Raw genomic sequence first — 20,822 nt, forward strand, 5'->3', positions numbered from 1 at the left:
AAATATGTTTCTTTAATTTCACTATTGAAAATTCCAGAAATCTGTTTTCATACAAACAGGAAAAATGAAAGATCAAGTTAAGCCTATTCTTGATAATTATAGGAAAGTGCTGAAAAACAAATTTAAAATTAGCTCCATCTTTCACATACAATTATCAAAACATGTAGGTTTTAAATTTTATGGCTTCACACTGAGTCTGGTTGGCATCCAATTGTTGAAGCATGCAGGTTTTTCAATTTACATATTGTTGATAGGGAATATAACTCCTAAATAAGGCGTTAAAAAAAATTAAGGCATTCAATGTCTAAGTACTATAGCAGGGGTTTCATTAAAAAAAAAATTAAAATGTTTTTAATTTTATATTAAAAATGGATTTTTCATATTTGTGTTCATAACTAATTGAAAATAAAAGTGGCATCAAAAAGTGAACAAGTTTGAATTATTTCTTGCATATTTTTAAGGTGGGATAACCTTTTCTAAGTGCATGTGTGATCATAAAAAAAAAAAAAAAAACCCTTAAGGATTCAAAAGATGTGTTCTTTGAAACCTTTAGCTTGCCAGTAACCTATTTCATAAAAAATGAATGCAAGTCCCATGAATACAATCTAATTTCACAAAACAGGGGTAGGCAAAAAGCTCTTAATCTCATTTTTCTAATTTATCAAATGTAACTTTTATGTTATTTTTGTGTTATTAAATACACTTGGAGATGCACTAAAATATTTAATTATAAAAAGTAATAGAAAAGCTAGTAAACATATTTTAACAAAAAAAAAAAAAAAAAAAACCTTGAAGAAAAGTACACCTAGCTATATAATTTAATGTTCACCATTATGCTAGGAGTATTTCCTTTAAATGTTCACCGAATCATATCTTACTTTTTTGAAAAAATAGAAAGATAGGACTCGGTGAACTCTTATCAGAAATAGTCTTCTAATTGATCTAATCCACTACCTATTGGTAAGAGACACAGTAAAAGTTGATCATTTATCAGTTTAATATGGCTAGATCACCATATTAAAACAAAACAATTTGAATGACCAATCAACTCTGCCGAAGGTTGATTAATCATTTAAATTGGCAACTATGCATGTATGCATAGTTAACAATAAAACAACAAGAATGGAGATCCAATAAACTACATATATCCAGTAAATTTAAATAACTATATCACAAAAATCTTTACAACCAAACTGTCATGATTTAAAAAATCCCTAAAACAAATGGTATTAAATAATCTTTTGACATCCCTAGTTTTTTTATTAAGTATGCAAAAAAAAAAAAAAAAAAACTTGTTTCTTATGCCAATTTCAACTGTTCTTTCACTACAAACAGTTCTACTTTATCACATTTCTGATGTAATCTGAACTGCATAGCCCATCTTCAGATAATAATCCATTGAGCCCTTTCCATTTGAATTTTTTTGCTCAAGAACTTGACTGGATATGAAAAGGAGCATCTTGGCCAAATACTTTAAACAGCCTCTCATAAATCTGAGATTTGTCCTCTTTGGTTTAATGATTGCTCTGTATCTCAATTTCTTCAGATCCATGATATCTGCAACAGAAGACGCATGTTAATCTTTCTACAAAAATTTCTAATGTTTTGATGTTAGTTTGCACATAAACTGTAAAGCAGACATGTCAAACTGGCACTCCTTAGGAGTTTGTGTGGTCTTCCAAGTGTTGTCAACTTTCACAGGTTAACTGTGTTAAACCTATAAGTAAACAAATCTATATGAAAATAATGTTAGTACTTAAAGGACATACACTAATATAAAATTTAAATAAAATACATAACTTATACCAGCCTCTTAAATGTTTATATCCATCAGATTATGTATGTTTGTGAAAGGGAAATACACGAAAATATTTAATATATACCTCTCAGTAGTGTCATTGGTGTGCTGTTTACACATTAGAGACATCGAAGAACCTTTCAAGAACTATTTGTGCAGCCAATGAGACTTCTGAGTTTGACACACTTGGTATAATGACATGCCTTAACAAGTCAGTTAATGTACACTGTGTTACACTTCAGGTGCATTAGCAAGTGATAATTCATAATTTATAACAAAAAAGGGGGCAAAAAGCAACGACCTATGCACAAACTGGAAAAGTTTCATTTCTGTGGATCCACCACACTGCCTATTCATTCCTCCAACCAGCACATTGTAACAAACATTATCCATTGCATCAGCTACAATATATGTTATATGGATAGCATATGTGAAATCTACTGGCAGGAAAAAAAATAACTGCCAGACTTCTATAGGTCTGATTTTAATGAAATTTGGGAAGGCTTGACAAATCATTCTAAAAGAGCAAAATATAAAATTTCAAGGAAATCTATCTGCTATGGGTGGAGTTTATTACATGCAGATGGACGATTCTATTGGTCAGAGTTTAATTTAATGAAATTTGCGATGGTTTAAAAAATCTTTCTAACAAGTTCAGATTTCATGAAAATCCATCCACTGGGAGTAGAATTGTTACATGTGGATAGATGGGCAGGGTGTAGAAAATAGGTGCAATAAGCTAACATGCCTAATACAATATCAAAAATTCAAGGTTGTGTGACATTATTTTCATAGTTCAGGTAGAAATTTTCCAATACCCTCTTAAAAGGCCAAAGTTTCAGGCTCTAACTTTGCACACAAGATTCCACTTTTAAATCAGTTTCTTCAGTACTGCCCCCAAAGAAACAGCAGTGCAGTACTGCACTGCTCTCAAATAAACAGCATTTCTTAAAAGAGAAGTGTTTTGTTATTTATTTAAATGTCTGTCAGTCAACACCTTGACAGATATTTCAAGATGCTACCATCTCACGAGTGAATACATTTGCTTAAATAAACCATATTGATTTGTAATATTAGAGATTTTATTTAGTTTTAAGTAGCTAATTATTTTTAACTCAACTGTTGAATTAATAGTCTTGCCAATTTTCTTCTACATATATTCAGCCAGTTCTCTAATTGGGAGAATTCAACTAATAAATGAATTTAAAAATCTCAAAATTTTAAGCAAACCCTTACTCAAGCAAAATGTTTCTATGCTGAGTAATATTAAAAAATAATCTACAGAGGTATATAGATATTTCTAGACTAGTTACATTATCAGACTATGGAACAACATCACTTCCCAGATGCATGTTCAACTTAATGCTGACCAAGCATTAAGTTGAACGTGAAAGATGTTTAAGAAGGTTGGATTTCAGTGTGTGCCCAAAAACACCTACCCTAAGCCACTGATATGTCTACAGTATAAATAAATTTTCTGTTTATACTCCACGATGACCAGACAGTCCGAGTAGTTCATACGATAAAGAATACAAGCACCATATTTAGCAATCACACAGGCTTGAATCAGTCACTCAAAGCACACGTACTTTACCCTTGTGCATGGCCACTTTGCTATAGTTAACTACCAGTTGAAGAATTTTCTGAGTTCTTACTCATGGCATGCAAAAAACAGGTGACCTATACCAGTGAACAAGCAAACTTTTTAAATAAAAATCATCACATAATGAAAATGGCAATGGTATTTTAATTTAATTCTAGACTAGTTTTACCGGGTTATCATTGTATGTATATATTTTTCTTAACCATGGACCCCAGTACACCAGGCCCATTCGTTACAAAATTTTTTATTTTGGAACCTTTGTTTTATATTGGAGAAAAAAATACAGTTGGACCTCTATATAATGAAATGGATTGTTTGCTTGAAAAAATTCGTTACTTACATGATGAGCAAAATATATTAGTACAATTTTAAGAATTATTTCATAAAATATTTAGTAATTTTTTGTTGTACTGGAACTTTTTATGAATGATGTACTGGATTTTACTTTACATCATTCATAAAAAACGTTCGTATTTGTTTAAACACTCAAATATATTTTCTGGCACACTTTCTTCACACTGAAGGCCTCGACGCAAAGTTTCAAATGCTACCAACATTTCATATTGGAAGGGTTAATGTTGCTCTCATTTTCATTCAACCCAATGTCAATATTGTCACTAGTTCTTTGAATACTCTCCAAAATGTTGGAGTCACTCGGATATTCAGCTAGTATAACATCATTACCAACTAAAAATTCTTCAAGAACAATTTCCCCACTGATCAAACCTCTCACTTGGAGTTCTTCCCAAGATTACTCAATATCTTGTAGTAGTTCATCCCTCTCATCACTGTTAATTGGCATTTTAGCAAAACCTGCTTTTGCAAAACAATTTTTAATTGTTGTTTCTGTCACATCTTGACTCCACACTTCTGCCAACTCTGGTATGCACATCCACAAATCTATAACAGAATCTATAGGTTGGTTGGTTTCTATTCTCAATATAATTTTTTTCAGTATGCAACTTCGGTAGTGCATTTTCAATTTATTGATAATGCCTTGACTGCAGTTTAGATGAGGTATTCGGAGGGAAGAAAACAAGCTTCACACTTGTAAGTTTTGAAATTATCGAGTGAAGGTGGGAAGGGCAGTGTTGACAATCAGCACAATTTTTCTGTTTTCTTTTGTCATCTTTCTATCTACTGTTCAAAAATTTCACTTATCATCCAAGTTTTTTGTTGTAGTCCACCTCAAACAACCTTACTCCTTGGAAACATCGGGGTTTACATTTGCCTATTACCAAAAGCTTCAGTTTTTCACTACCAGCCATATTTAGACCAAGACAGTAATTCTCTCCTTACTATTTTTACAACCTAAACATTTATCACCTTTAAAAGTCAGTGCCTTGTTTGGAAAACATTTAAAAATAGATCTGTTTCATCAACTTTTAATGTCTTTGGGTTTGTAGTCTTCCATAATTTTTTCAAAACTGTTTCTTTCTAATTGATACAGTCTTCTTTGATTACAACTCTACTTTCACTAGAAATAACTTTTTCAATTAAGCCATGGTGCCAATTTGTCCAGCCAACCAGATTTGGAATGGAATGTTTTATGCCCCAGAAAAGATGCGTACCATCTTTTCTGGGGCATTAATGGCGAGACCAAAACATGCCGGATATTGGCATGTTTTGGTCTCGAATCAACTCCACACACTTAAAAACGGCTTCACCTACATCTTACAGGCATAATTTCGCATGCTTCTGACTGGGTCCCGTTTCCTCAAACAGTTTGAGAATAGAAACACGGTTTTTCAGAATGGTTGACACACCATTGGAAGGGATACAAAATTCAAAGCGATTTCTTTCTTTCTTTTTCTTTTTTTTTAATGCCCGGATCTATTAAGCACTTCCACTTTTATTAAACACTATTTAGCACTTCCACCTTTTCTGCTACACTCAAGGATTTTTCCTTAGGTTGCTTGCACAGCAGCTAAAACAAACCTGATTTAGGGACCACTTGTACCTACTATGTAAACAGAAACAGGTGAAACTTAGTGAAAGGGTGAATGGCTTATTTCTGTGAAACAACAGATGAATTCTGGGATAAAGGAAAATAACTCTCTCCTAATTCTCTAATAGGGTGCTTACAGTGTGTGCTTAGAAAACAAGTTGACAAGAGCTAATGTCAACATCGGGAATATGCCTTAATCTATGTCAATGGCTGTGAACACATAGATAGCAGTTGACCAGCGCAACTCCTCATTACAGTAGAGCCGGCTGTATAGGTTTTACGGACACCACTAAGAGCTAAAACGTTCAACTAAATTGTGGAATGTTTTAGCTCATAATTTGTGCTCTTAAGAATCATTTAATCCTTTTAGCTTTTAAAAGCTAAAGGGATTAATTCGTAATCATTTCAGCTCTTAATTTGTGCTTTCTACATCTTCAGCTCTATTGCCTAAAGGCCAGAGGTGCAAACAATGCATACCCATGTCTCTCGAAATTAGTTCATCATATGGAAAGTTTCTTCATTATACAGAAACTATTTTCAATGTAATGACCAAGGGGAAATCAAAAAAATTCGTTAAATAGAAAAATTTGCCATATGGAAGTTGGTTAAAGAGGTCCAACTGCATACGTACATGATGTACATATACAGATTGGTCATGATCATGATCTGAAAGCAAGATCATTGGTCATGATTTTGCTTTCAGATTGTTCCAGTTGGGACTTACAGAGAATAGTCTATATCTGTATAGTGAGGCCGAGACATTATATTGTGTGTGTGTGTGTGTGTGTGTGTGTGTGTGTGTGTGTGTGAGAGAGAGAGAGAGAGAGAGAGAGAGAGAGAGAGAGAGAGAGAGAGATGCTAATTCATCTTTGGTACATCTGATATCAAAAAATATCATTGGAAGAGACAGAACTGTATTCATGCTGAACTGTGCGTCGACTCCCCCCCCCCAATCACTACACTTAATTATGGATAGAGGCTTTAGCATGGTAGAGAGACAGAACCAGTTGGAATGGAGAATGGCACTGGTTTGGTTTTATTCAATGTTTAGTCAATATTTTGTAAGGGGGTGATGACAGAAAGTAGTGTGTAGTGACTCCCTAGTGAAAAAGGTGTTTTTGGAGTATTCAACAAGAGTATAAAACTGATGAGTTATCCAACTTGATTCCTCATCAGAGATTATGATATGGGATGTCATCTCTTATATCAGCTTGATATCTCTTTTTTTTATTCAAGGTAATCTAATAGGTCAACTTTATGTTAAAAGCTGTACTTATCTAAACCCGTCCTTTTACCAATTCTAAAAGAATTACATAACTAGTAAGACAATGTTCTTGACTCCCCATGCTACCATCATTAAATAGTTTCCCCTACAATGTAGTAGTAGTAGTAGTAGTAGTAGTAGTAGTAGTAGTAGTGGCACATGATGCAAGAAAGCAAGTGTAGGAGCTTATGCAGCATCAGCCAAAAAAAAAAAAAAAAAAATCATCACACCATTCCCTCCAAATGCCTGTCCAGTTCCTCCTTAAATTTATTTAACCTATCAACTTCCACAACGACAGATGGAAGTTTGTTCCAGCAATTAACCACCCGCTGGCTAAAGGCAAATTTCCGCACATCTATTCTACATCTGTCCTTTCTTAATTTGAACTTATGTCCCCGTAGGTTCGTAATCTGAACAAGTGGAAGGATCCCATCAGAATTCAGCGTGCTCAACCCATTCAAGGCCTTATAGACCTCAATCAGATCACCGCGCAGGTGCCTAGTCTCCAGCCACTGCAATTTGCAGAACTTAAGCCTCTCTTGGTAAGAGAATCCCCTCATTCCCCTCACCAATCGTGTTGCTCTTCTCTGTACACGCTCAAGCAAATCTACATCCTTCCTAAAATGAGGCCTCCAGACCTGTACGCAGTACTCAAGGCGTGGCCTGACCATTGCCTTATACAGAGGGACAATCACCTCCTTTTCCCTGCTAGCAAAATTCCTATATATCATTGACAAAACCCCATGACCTGCCCTAGCAGCCTGTCTGCATTGCTCAGAAAACTTCATATCTGACTGCACAATTACTCCCATGTCTTTTTCATTTTCTACCACCTTAAGTGTAGTACCACACAGTTGGTACGTTTCTCTGGGGTTACTTCTACCCATATGCAGTACTTTGCATTTGTCAAGGTTGAACTTCAGTTGCCACTTCTTAGCCCATCTGCCCAAATTATCTAGATCCTGTTGCAGTAGCACACTGCCATTACTGTCATTAACAACCCTGCCAACCTTTGTGTCATCTGCAAACTTCGACATTAAGCCTGATATACCTTCATCAATATCATTGATAAATACACAAAACAACAGTGGACCCAACACCGAACCCTGTGGGACTCCACTAATAACATTAGTCCATGAAGAGCAGCACCCATTGATTACCACCCTCTGTCTTCTCCCACTTAACCATCCTTTTATCCATTGTAGCAACTTACCCTTAATACCATTCTGCTCCAATTTGTACAGTAGTCTTCCATGCGCAACAGTGTCAAAAGCTTTCCTGAAATCCAAGTATATGATATCAAAATTATTTTTCGCATCCAGTTCCTTTGTGACCACATCATAATAACCAATCAAATTTGTCAGACAAGACTTTCCCTTAACAAACCCATGCTGTGTTTGAATTATTGCTGCAGTCTTGTCTAGATGATCCTGCAATGCATCTTTAACCGGTGACTCCATTATTTTACCCGGAACAGAAGTTAAACTAACTGGTCTGTAATTACTCGTGTCACCCTTCGATCCACCTTTGTGAACTGGGGACACATTTGTACATCTCCAGTCCGTGGGAACCTCCCCTGAGTCCAAGGATGCTCTCATAATTATGGCTAAGGGTTTGCTTAGTTGCTTTGCCGCCTCCTTTAAAATAACTGGATAGATCACATCCACCCCAGGTGCCTTTCTTATGTTTAACTTCAACAATTTCTCCTCCACTTTGCTCTCAGTTATTACAAAATCATTAAGCACACTGCTACAATTTGATAACCTTCCATTTTCAAACTGTAATAATTCCTCACGTGTGAATGTAGATGCAAAATACTCATTCAGTTTGTTTGCTATCTGAGCAGGATCATCAACAGTCGAACCATCGATGTCAAGTGGACCAATCATATTCATCCCCTTCCTTTTAGAGTTTATATAAGTCAATATGTCAATATGCTTCCCTCACCTGCTAGATCAGGGAAGGACTGCACCTACTGAGCAGGTACAGGACATAATGGAATGGCAAATTAGAGCTAGGTCCAACAAGCCAAATCTATAGTAGTTTTAAGGAAAACTCAACTGAGACATGGAGGAATATTTCTCAAGAAGATATTAGGCACATTTCTGACATTAAATAAAGGTCAGAGAGATCCTAATTAGCTTTGTAATTTTTTTTTCTCCCTTAACAAAGCCATTTACAATTATTTAAACTAACTTACCTTTTCAAACTGGATTCCAACTACTGATATCTTCAATCCAGTTATCCTCCATGGCAGCATGGGATGTGATTAAGATGTGAAACATTGTACTGGTCTCACCTACAAGAAAATTAGGAAGAAATATTTAAAAGCTGACATCAAAAATTGGTGTACCGTGTCCAGCCTTACTGACAAAATGATATCTCACATTATATGAGCTAATGAAAATGCGAGTTTGATATGGCTGTGGACTTCAGAATTGTAGGCAATTAACAAAACTCCTCAATTAAGTTTTTTGAAGAAAATTTCCAGTCCACTCACCAATATCACAAACAGGAACATGAATTATATAATTTATTAGTTTATTACATAATATTCTGGAGGTTACACCAACAAAATGTGAGATAAAGATTGAACTGATCTACAAATAGTAAAAATATATTATATTGCCAAAAGTATCCACACATCCCTGGGATTTGGGAAATATGAATCATAACCTCCATCCACATGCCAAGAATAGGTATAAAAGCAAGTGTATTCAAGCTGGAAACAAGCAATATAGTAGATGGGTTGCAGCACTGAGCCTAAACCCCATTAGGTCTTTAGCCCTAGCCAGAATAAGCTCTCTTTCCACTAACCCTTGCTTGACACCATCGATTCATCTTCCTCTTAGTCTGCCTCTAGGCCTATTATCATCATTTTTGTTTCAAATATTTGTTTAGTTAATCTTCCTTCTTCCATCCTTTTTACATGCCTATACCATCTTTTTCAATTTGTTTCTCTCACCTTTTAATGGATATATGTTACCCCAAGATTTCTTTCTTTTTCCTTATTTACTCATTTGTAATATGGTCCTTCCATTGCTTCCATCTGTCAGTTTTGTTTATCTTTCTTATAACTCTCATTTCTGAAGATTCCCTTATTTCTTATTCGGTTCTCAGCTACAGTGGTTAAAACAGGCTTAAAAATTGTGTTATAAACAGCTAATTCTCTATTTTGGCTAATTTCCCTTATGTTCCAAATGAACTTGTTCAATAACAAAGACTCATTGGTTTTAACTAGGTTCTTATACTTTTCTGCTTTACTTGTTCCATTGTTTATTTCCATATCTAATATTCCACCTTTATTTAGACTGTTTCTAGATACATAAAATTATTAACATGACCTAATTTTTTGTTATTTAGTCTACACTTGGAATTTTCCTCATGTGTTCCGACTTCTGTAACTTTTGCTTTGGTAGAAGAAACTAATTTTCATGCCAAATTCTTTATTTAATTTATTGTTGTTGTTTGTTGTTGTTGTTTGGTTTTTTAGGAGCATTAGCAACTAAGGCCATATTGCTCCGGAATATGCGGTGGTCATTCCTTGACCTTTCCGCATCCTCCATATTTGGTGGTGACGGGCTCGAACCCCGGTCTAATCAAGAAGCGTGTGGTACGCACTGCTGCTCCTTCCCACCTGGCTACGGAGGCGCCCATTTAATTTATTCAGAGATCCTTGAACTTCATGTAGGCTGCTATTTAACAGCACAATATTATGTGCATATAATAATTTTTACATCTCCCAAATTACACTTTGTCGGTAACTTACATACTTTTATTAAATGATCCATGTAAATTATAAAAATAAGTGGTTATAAGGTGCAGCCCTGCCTCACTCCAACTCTAAAACTTTAAACCATTTTTCCAAAGCTCAATTCAATCCTTGATGGAGATTTTCCATTTTTATAGAAACTTTTTTTCCATTAAAAGGTTTCCCTTGATGGCATATTTTTCAAAATATTTGAAAGAGCAGATGTATAGGTACTTTATCATTTTTTTTCCTTTGGATTTGTTGATATTTTTCAAGATCAACAAATCCAAAATACAGGTAGTTGCTATATTTTCATGACTTTTTAATTTTCCATAGTGCAAATATTTTACCTTGGCATTTGCTGTTAAGTCTGAAATTTGACTGTTCCTCAGGTTACATTCAATAATAATTCTTCTAACTTCTCTAAGATACTTGCAGATTTTACCTGGTATATTGAAAAGTAAAATTCCTCAGTAATTTCTATATCCACATTCAGCTTCATTACCCTTTTTATATATTGGTACAACTGAGGGATTGAAAAGAAAAGGAGCAAGCCAAATAACTTCAAAACAAGATATTTGGACTTTTGCATTTGTTAACATTGAAAAATGTGGTAAAATGTTAACACAAGTTTTTCTGTTCTAACCAAGACACTAAAAACAAGGATTTTTCTTATCCCATTATTTTATCCCTTGACACCATTGTTTTATTTCACATAATTTCAGATAAAAATCACGATATAAAGACAATTTTAATACACGTTTCTGTAGTATTTTGGCTTTATATGAGTTAGCATACGGGAAACTCATTAATTCTTTTTTCAGTATGATAGTAAACCATGAAAACATTTTACACCATTCAAGACCAAAGAAAAATATTAACTTGTCAAAATTAATGGGAATCAATGATGCACTGAAATTTAAACACTGACATCAGTGTTAATACACAATAATGTAATAATAATACCATCATTCATCATCTTGTTTAGAGGGTATTTCAGTGGACCAATACCCTCCAGTGAAGAAAAGTATTTGTGATGAATAGGTGGTAAAAATTTCAAGAGATTCAAAATATCTCTCTTTTTTTGTGAGCAGTCTGTTGTCATAAACTTCTGATTGATTGAAAGCAGATAAATTTCTTAGATGTCCTCTGATTGCATGTTTAATTTTTAGCTAATTTAATGACATATCTTCATTTAGGGTGATTTTGTACAGCAATGTGGTATGGTTTGGAACATTCAAAGTGAGTCCACTGAATTTTTAGGAAGCTATATTATAATATCTTCAGCTGTATTTTTCTTCTCTCATGTAGCAAATTTCTTTAATTTTTGGTTGAATTTGAGAAATTGTTTTGGTTAATTTCATTGACAATAAATGTATTTTTTCTGCATGGTTGTTTAATTGCACTGTACCAGCAATCAGAGGTATGCACTTAAGTGATATGCTTGAAACAGATTCAGAACAGCCAAAATCTGCATCATTAGGCAAACAGGAATGACCAGAAATAAGGCATGGCATCAAATAATTTCTATCCACATATCATATCATAACTAGAAAGCATTTCATCTATAAGGTTTGATCAAAATGTTCAGGGAGTGACTGTATCTTGAAATTGCAGCAAGTTACAACTTAATGTGTTTGATGACTCATCAGGGCATAAATAATGCATGAATCAACTGCTTATCTCCAGTTGGGAATTAGCATGCACTGAATAGAAGGTGTTTTATTTGTTCTGTCACATTTTAAAATGAGTGATTTTACTGGACAGTCAATTTGCATCAAATTTTGTTTCAAATTAGGAAAAAGTTCAATAAAAATCCACAAGGTGTTAAATATTAAAAACAGCTTTCAGAGAAGGTGCCGTATGTTGTTTGAAGAATTTTCAGTGGTTTACAAAATTAAAAGATGGCTGCTTGTCCACTGATGATGATTCTTGCTCTGGCTACCCTTCAATTTCAAAAACCAATGACCCAATTGTTTGCATTTGATCTGATCAGGAGTGACTGACCTTTAACTATCTGCAAAGTTACTAGTGAAATTTTTTGAGACATGCCAATCAATATTAACAAAAGATTTGGGAATGTGATGTGATTCAACCAAGTCTCTGTGATCGCTGATGATCACAGAGACATGCATTTTCCTCTTGCTGGAAGACTCCATCCTTCACTGAGTCTTTTTGGGCTTTGGAGAAGATGAAGACTTCTCTAAGGACCAAAAAAAAAAAACAGAATCACAATAAATATGAAGATCATGTTTATCATATTTTTTTAAGTCAGGGGACATTTTTAATTATCAATTTGTCCCGCATAGCCAAGCAGTGAACCAGGATTGCTACAAAACATTTCTATGGTGACTGTGCAATGCTGTTTGGAGAGGGGCGCCTCCATAGCCAGGTGGGCAGGAGCAGCAGTGCACAGCACACGCTTCTTTATTAGACTGGGGTTCGAGCCCGCAACCACTAAATACGGAGGATGCAGAAAGGTCAGGGAATGACCACCGCATATCCCCGGAGCAATATGGCCTTAGCTGCTAATGCTCCTAAAAACCAAATAACAAACAAACTAACAAGCTGTTTGGAGAAAACATCTAGTAAGTGGGCTTTGGAGAATTGGCACTAGAACCATGACAATGTCTCTACACACTTGGTGCTTTCCTTGTAAGAATTTCTTGTGAAGAACTCTATTACTAAGGTCCCCCACCTGCCATACTCACTAGATTTAGCTCCCCATAATCCCCCCCCCCAATATTAAAGCCTCCTTGAAAGGTCACAGATTTGCAACAATTGAAGAAATTATTCAGAATGCAATACAAGAACCAGAACTTCAATTTCAGAAACAAGAGTGTCAATAATTAGAAATTCCAAAAGAAGCCTATCAGAAATGCTTCTAGAAGTTACAGAAGCACAGGAATCAGTGTAAGCAGTGTTAAGGAGATGACTTTGAAGGAGATCTATCTGAACAGCTGGTAAGCTTTATTTTCCAATTATTAGTTCAGTTCCAGAACTTTTTGATTTCTCAAAATCAAATTTTTTTATAATGGGATTTTGTTTTGTATATAATCCATAGGAATCAATGAAAGTGATTATGTGCTTTTTATTGGCAGCACACATTTGTGCTTTGCTATGCAGAATAGCCATACTTACCTTCATAGTATGGCTTTTCAGAAATTACAGAAGAAGAACCATCTGGATCACCAAAATCAATCTTTATCCACGGGGATGCAGAGGCCAAACCAACCTCTGCATCACTATGAATATTGTTAATGAGGTTAAGTTGCACAAGGGTTACTTAAACATAAAATGCAACAGCATCACTATACCAGTTGAGCATAAAACAAGGTTATAAAAAAATCCTTGATACAACAAGGATTCTGCTAGGCAAAATTTTGTTGTTATGAATCATTCCAGAACTAGGGGCCAAGGATTTAAATTAAAGGAAAAGAAGTTCAGATTGGATTGTAGGTAATTTTCTTTTAGGTATAAGTTGTTAACGACTGGAATAAGTTAACTCCATGGGTAGTGAGGCTGACAGCTTGTGCAAATTCAAAGTCCAACTGAAGAGTTCCTTATGTGAGGAGGGAAATATGCAGTTTATTTTATTTTTTTTATTATTTTTAATATACAGTGGGTGCCACTTATTGTGATTACTTTGGGACTCAGCTAAAGTGGTAACAATAACTGATGCATGAATGCAGCTGTTCAGCATTGTTTACTGATGCAGAACAGAAATGTGTACATCAAAAAAGGTGGAAGTGGACAGAAAGAAAACACGAAAATGAAGCAAAATAAAATAATTTAATTTGACTGTCCACTATTTCTTCGAAAAAGTCATCAATAAAATTGAAACTGTCACAATGTTTCTGGAAATCCATGCAAACCATTAAAAACAAATAAAGAAAATATTAAAATCAAGAATAAGAAAAGGGTTACTACTCTACTGTAAAACAGCCAAATTGGTAGGAGTAGAGATATAGTACTTTTTTTAAGGAGTAAAGGCACCAACAAATGTATGAACTGTATGAAGCAAAATCAGTAACTAGCCACACATGTTAGAGTTCAAGAACAAATTGGGATGTTACTTCCACTACATACCTGTAAACCATAACAAGACAAAAACATGATAACACAAATCGATGTGTGATTATAATAAACAGTGTTTTTCTATGTATTCATATACATCCAATGAGGACTTCATAAAAGTGATAACATGATCTGAATGATAAGGTTATCCATGATTACAATAAGTGGCATGTACTGAATTTTATTTTATTTATTATTTTTTTAAATAATTTTTTTATGGCTGTTGCAACAAAAGTTTGTAGCTTCCTTGCATTGTATAGCTAATACTACTATTTTATTTTCTCTTAACTGCCAGTTTGACTTCTTAGATCTACCACAGTATTCTGAATTCCTGTCTTTATAGACCTCCTTTGTGTACCACTTTTGCAGCTTCCACTAAAATTATCTTAAATTTTTTTTGCCATTCATCTAGAGTCACGTGAGCCCCACAAATTCCCCTTAAATTTTGAATAAGGTTGGTATATTTAATGGTTCGAAAATCTAAGAGCTTTTCAAATGTTCATTTAACACTTTTTTTATACCTCTTATTTTTAATACTAATTTAAGGATTAGAGATTGAAAGTAATCATAAAAGATGTATGATTACTTTCAATAACTGCTATGATTGCCCATTAGGATTGTTTTCAGAGGCAATTTTCATAGCCTGATTTATCATGTAAAAGCACTTTGCATGTTAGGACTTTCTCTGGTGCAAATTATTCACTTGCATAACTTGTATTAATTTCATTATGGTAAGAAATGTATTAAAACATTTAAATAACTGAAAGTAACATTAAGGTTACAATGAAATTTTTAAGAAAATTTGAGAAATACTCAAATCAATATACAAAGCACAACTGATTTAACAGCAACATGACCCTGTCACAGATTGCACTGTGCATGTGATAAATAAGTGGCAATGAATTAATTAAATGACAGCAGCAGGGTGACAAACAGGAAGGACTTACTGTATTTGTAATTAAAAGTGCCAGACTTGCACAAAATTCTGGAACTGTTCTACCATTATTGTTGGGTTTATCATTCTCTGAATTTTCTAAAGTATCTTTTTAGATATAATTGTCATTTCCTATCCCACTATTTAAATCTCCAACCAATACTATTCTTTCTTTGTCATTGTTTTCTACTGCTCTTTCTATGATACTAAAAGAACTCTTCTATTTGATATTTTTTTTTTTTTTTTTTGCAATTTGCAGTTTGCATAAATGTTATCACTAAACTTTCCATTTTAAATATTGCCCACACAGCTATACTGGATAATGCTTCCCAAGCAACTTAACAACTTTCTCCCAAACTATTTCTAAAAGTTATACCTTCCTTCCAGAATAAATAGATTAATACTTACTGTTTAGCAGAAGCTTTATGATATTTGTTCTCTTGGTTTCTATGGTTTTTTTTTTTTTTTGCCATTTAAGCTTCTAAGGTTGATGTTCATTATCTTGATGGGGGTTTTTTTTGACACAATTTTCTATACACAGCTCACTTCATATTCTGATTTCAAAATAAAGGCATGTGGCTGATATACTGTATGCTGAAGAAATTTTTAAAGAAGCTTTAGAGGAATGTACAGAAGGAATAAAGATTAATGGCAATACAATAAAAACGATCAGATATATAGATGATAATACAATGGTGGCCAGCTCTGAGAAGGATTTACAAGCATTAATGGATAGAGTTAACAGAATAAGTCACATGTTCGGCATCAGCAAACTTCGCAAAGCAGGCCACCACTTATGGCCAACCATTTATTTTTGTAAATCTGCCTTTACTAATCTATTAACCTTCTTAGTTAAAATTATATCACCCCTTATAAAATTTTCAAAATTTAGAGTTTATAACACTGGCCAAGTCTTTGAACACATAAATACCACTACAATTGCCGAAAATGACATCTTAGCCTCTTTTGATGTAATTTCTTTATATACTAATGTACAACTGGATTTCACACTACAAGCCTTATGAGAACTTTTAATGATGGACAACACCTTAGTCAAGTGCACTTCTCTTAACATTAACAGTATTCTAGAGATCATTTCGGTTTTACTTGACACCAGACACTTTCGGTTTCAAGACCATATATATGAACAAACATTCAGACTCCATATGGTATTAGGTATGTCAGCGCCCCCGTCGGAAATTTACCTAGTTACTATTGAACACCAAGTACTCCAATTGTTCCTTTGGGTATCAAGCTTTATATGTGTTATGCTGACGACGTGTTATTAATAGGAGACAAGCCCACTATTGATAGTCTTTTTATTAAATTTAATGCAATACATGAAAGACTTAAATACACCCTTGAAGTAGAATCTGACAACAAGATTAATTTCCTGAATCTTACAATATACAAGACATGCACTAAATTAGGAACTAAAATGTATAGGAAAGATACACACACACAGGGAAGTATTTACACTTTCAATCACATCACCCACTTAGCACAAAAAAGTCTGTTCTTTACAACAAGATTTATAACACTATTAGATACACCTCTTTACAAGATGATTTAGCTACAGAATTACAGTATCTCACAAAAAAGTTCACAGCTAGGAAATACCCTTTACAATTGATTAGACATACAATCTCCATTGTAGGAAATAAGATCAATAACTCAGGCAATCACAATACCAACCAGAACAACAAACTTGAAGCTGTCAACTCGTTAGACAGCTTCAAGTGTTTGCCAACACAGACATAACATTAACATTTTCAACATATAACAAACTGGGGACTATATTTAACACGTACAAAGAAACACAAATATTCAATATGTGACATCAACAACATCATCTACTTGATTAAAAGCTAATCTGATTTTAATGCATGTTATATTGGGAGTACCACCACTAAACACAGCACAGCACAACTAGTACTTCTAACACAAGTGCATATTATCACCACATTAGCTTTAAAACTAATCAAGCCAGCACGGAACTCACGCAGCATGTACATTCCCATAACCACAACCCTCTAATCGATTCAGCCATTACAGTTATAAAATTAAAATCAAGTTTTAAACTTTTCCAACAGGCAGCACTTGTTATAGAATGGTATCGCTGTAAACCACATTAGATGTTTTAAACATGAAACTTCCCACAAACTTTTCCCCCATTTGGAACCTTGCACATGTCAAGTTCCCACATGTCCTAAAATGCATCATGGGAACTTAGGATCTCTTTAAGTACACAACCTCTCTTTTTTCATTATTGCCAACTGAAGACGTTATCACAAAAGTCATCCATTATGACTATTGGCTTTATTTATTAATGTTTCACAGTATATAGGACAATCAGAGTATGGAGCAGTGCACGTCTTCCTCCTTTTGGCAAAAATTTTTAATTACAGTTTTAATAGCCTCTACTCTATTTATATTTTAACAATTTATTTTTATGCAACTTAATTAAGTTTCCACAACCTTTGCCTAAAACACCACACAACTGTTTTTTTGTTATTTAGATTTTAGGAGCATTAGCAACTAAGGCCATATTGCTCCGGGGATATGGAGTGGTCATGAGCTCGAACCCCGGTCTAATAAGAAGTGTGTGCTACGCACTGCTGCTCCTAACATACAACTAAGTGGTTATTTGAGGTGAGTACTGTCAGTTTGCTATTACCTTTGCTATTAATTTATCATGTTTGAATTTCAAAATAATGGTATATTAAGAAGTTCTATCATTTAACTAAACTTCTCTTTTAAGTTATTTGGTAAAAAAAAATAAAAAATGAAGTAATTTTATTTTCAAAATTGCTGCATATTAATGGTTCATCACTTTTCAGATTTTTAAACAAGGCACATAGGGTTATATCTGCCCCCCATAAGGCTTTTTCTTGGGCTTTTTTTTTTTTTTTTAAATCTCCTAATTTTATATTGAGTAAATTTGATTGTAGGTATAGCTTAGCTTAATTATCACAGCACATAAGGATTCCTTAATATATCATTAGTCATACTGAGTAAATATAAGAGTAATAGAGTTTCAACAGGGATTAAAAAAAAAAAAGAAAAAGTAAACAGAAAGAGTAGAGATGCAATTTATGAGAAATACAGCAAGAGGGTTCACATCTGGTGAGTATGGGCTTAGTGCACTTAGGGTCCTAAGTTGGATATCATCATTACTCTCTTTCTTGGTGATTCCCTTCTACTTTTATACTCTTGTTTCTCTCTCACTCAGGGTAACACAGAATTTTTTTTTTTTTTTTTTTGGCTGATGCAACAGAAGCCTCAGGCTTTCTTGCACCATATGGCTAAATAGAATAATAATAAACAAAAGCAAAATTGATATTTTATAAGAACAAAACCAAACCTCAGTTTTAAGTGCAATGTAGTAATGCAGAATTACCTCCATGGGTAGCTGAGACTGACAACATGGAGAAATTCAGAGGTCATCACCTGGATTGCCACCTATAAAAGAAGTGAAATGTATAGGTAGGTTTTTTTCTTTCAGCTGGTGCAGCAGCAAAAGCCTGTGGCTTTTTTAGTATTAGCATCTCATGGCTAATACCGTTATGAATACCTTGTAATCATTTCAGCTGTGATATGTGAGTAACATGAATTTTCATTTGAGTATCAACTGTCCACAGTTGGTACTATGGGAATAAAATATTGCATCTATGGGAGTGAAAAAAGTAACTAATCACACATTTTATCAGAAAAAAAAAAAAAAAAAAAAAAGAAGCTAAATTACCTGAACTGAGGTCAAGATTTTTTTTCAGAATATATGCCAATCAGAAGGTTGTGTTTAGGAGAGCATGATACTGGCTGGAGAGTTGTTAAAAAAGCAGAATATCCATATTCTTTTGCATTGTAAATGCGGTCCATATCAATTATACCCATGCAATATTTGCCTGTTTAAGGAAAAAATAATTTTGCTTTACTGAAATAATTAATATTAAAAGCACAAAGTTTTGAAAATGTAGTTGTTTTGCCATCTTAAATAGAGAAATAAATTAAAATAAAGAAAAATAAACAACAGCTGTGCAAAATTACTGCTACATGAGTTATGCAGGAGTCTGATAGATTTACAAAATTAGAAGTTTGTGGCATGCACATTTCTAAATAGTTTTCATTAATATTTTTTCCAGGTTAGTAACATTACAAGCACTATAAAAATAAAATATAATATAATATAATATTCTTAGTGGTAATAGTTATTTTTTGATAAAAAAAAGCTTCTGCAACCATCTAATCAGCTGTAGGAGTTGATTTTCACACACAACATTTAGAAGTTTAAATGCTGTTGTAAATGGAGAGTATTCAATGATTTTTTTTTTCTTTTCTCCCAGTCAAACGTATATGGACGGGAGATACTGTAACAATGTTTTCATAAACTTATTTAGATAAAATAAACAAAAGTGAATGTACAGCTGAAACCAGTTAAAACGTGATGTAAGCATGGCTCCCATTTTTTGTCAGTTGAAACGTGTTTTTAGTCACTGAAGATCAACATTTTGGATTCTTTGCTAATATGTGGCGATATTTTCAGTTTAATGCGAATCTGCGATATGCATTATCCTTTGATTTCCGTAAGAACAATAATAGCATTAGTAGAGGCATATGATGCAAGAAAGCAGGTTTATGCAGCATCAGCCAAAAAAAAAAATAAAAAAAACTTTCCACTTCACCCCTCCGTTCGTTCGAAATACCTGTCCAGCTGAGCCTTAAATTTATTTAGGCTATCAACTTCCACAACAAGGGATGGAAGTCTGTTCCATCAACCAACTACCCGCTGGCTAAAGGCAAATTTCCGCACATCTATCCTACATCTGTCTTTCCTCAATTTGAATTTATGCCCTCTCAGGTGATTATTCTGAGCAAGAGGTTTGTTTGTTTGTTATTTGGTTTTTAGGAGCATTAGCAACTAAGGCCATATTGCTCCGGGAATATGCGGTGGTCATTCCCTGACCTTTCCACATCCTCCATATTTGCTGGTGACGGGCTCGAACCCCGGTTTAATCATGAGCAAGAGGCAAACTCTCATCAGCATTGAGCATGCTCAAACCATTCAAGGCTTTATACACCTCTATCAGATCACCTCGCCGGTGCCTAGTCTCCAGACACTGTAATTTGAAAAACTTAAGCCTTTCTTCGTAAGTGCAACCCTTTGTTCCATTCACTAATCTTGTTGCCGTTCTCTGTACTCGTTCCAGCAGCTCTACATCCTTCTTGAAATGAGGCCTCCAGACCTGTATACAGTACTCAAGGTGTGGCCTGACCATTGCCTTATACAAGGGAATAATCAGCTCCTTATCCCTGCTAGAAAAATTCCTGTATATCATTGATAAGACACCATGACCTACTCTTGCAGCCCATCTACACTGCTCAGAGAACTTCATATCTGCCTGCACAATTACCCCGAGGTCCTTTTCATTCTCTACCACTGTCAGTGT

The 20,822-nt window shown here is 34.3% G+C and overlaps 1 protein-coding gene across 3 annotated transcripts in view; it reads right to left on the reverse strand.

The window, feature by feature from the left end:
- Positions 1-1,408: 1,408 nt before the first annotated feature.
- LOC150078078 (glutathione S-transferase C-terminal domain-containing protein-like) overlaps positions 1,409-20,822 on the reverse strand; it is a 126,604-nt gene continuing 107,190 nt past the window's right edge. For 2 of the 3 annotated variants that reach the window (XR_016547629.1, XR_016547628.1), the window contains 3 exons: positions 19,121-19,280; positions 8,814-8,912; positions 1,409-1,717 (listed from right to left, as the gene is read on the reverse strand). Coding sequence is in view for 1 of the 3 variants with exons in the window: in XM_090384985.1 (XP_090241111.1) it covers positions 19,132-19,280 (149 nt within the window). In the remaining 2 variants the exon portion in view is untranslated. Of the gene's footprint in view, positions 1,718-8,813; positions 8,913-18,745; positions 18,838-19,120; positions 19,281-20,822 lie in introns of those variants that run through there. The other variant, XM_090384985.1, reaches the window with a different exon arrangement.

Source organism: Mastigoproctus giganteus, chromosome 11 (genome assembly GCF_048544385.1).
Source record: "Mastigoproctus giganteus isolate SK-2022 chromosome 11, ASM4854438v1, whole genome shotgun sequence".
In the NCBI taxonomy this organism is placed as follows: domain Eukaryota; kingdom Metazoa; phylum Arthropoda; class Arachnida; order Uropygi; family Thelyphonidae; genus Mastigoproctus; species Mastigoproctus giganteus.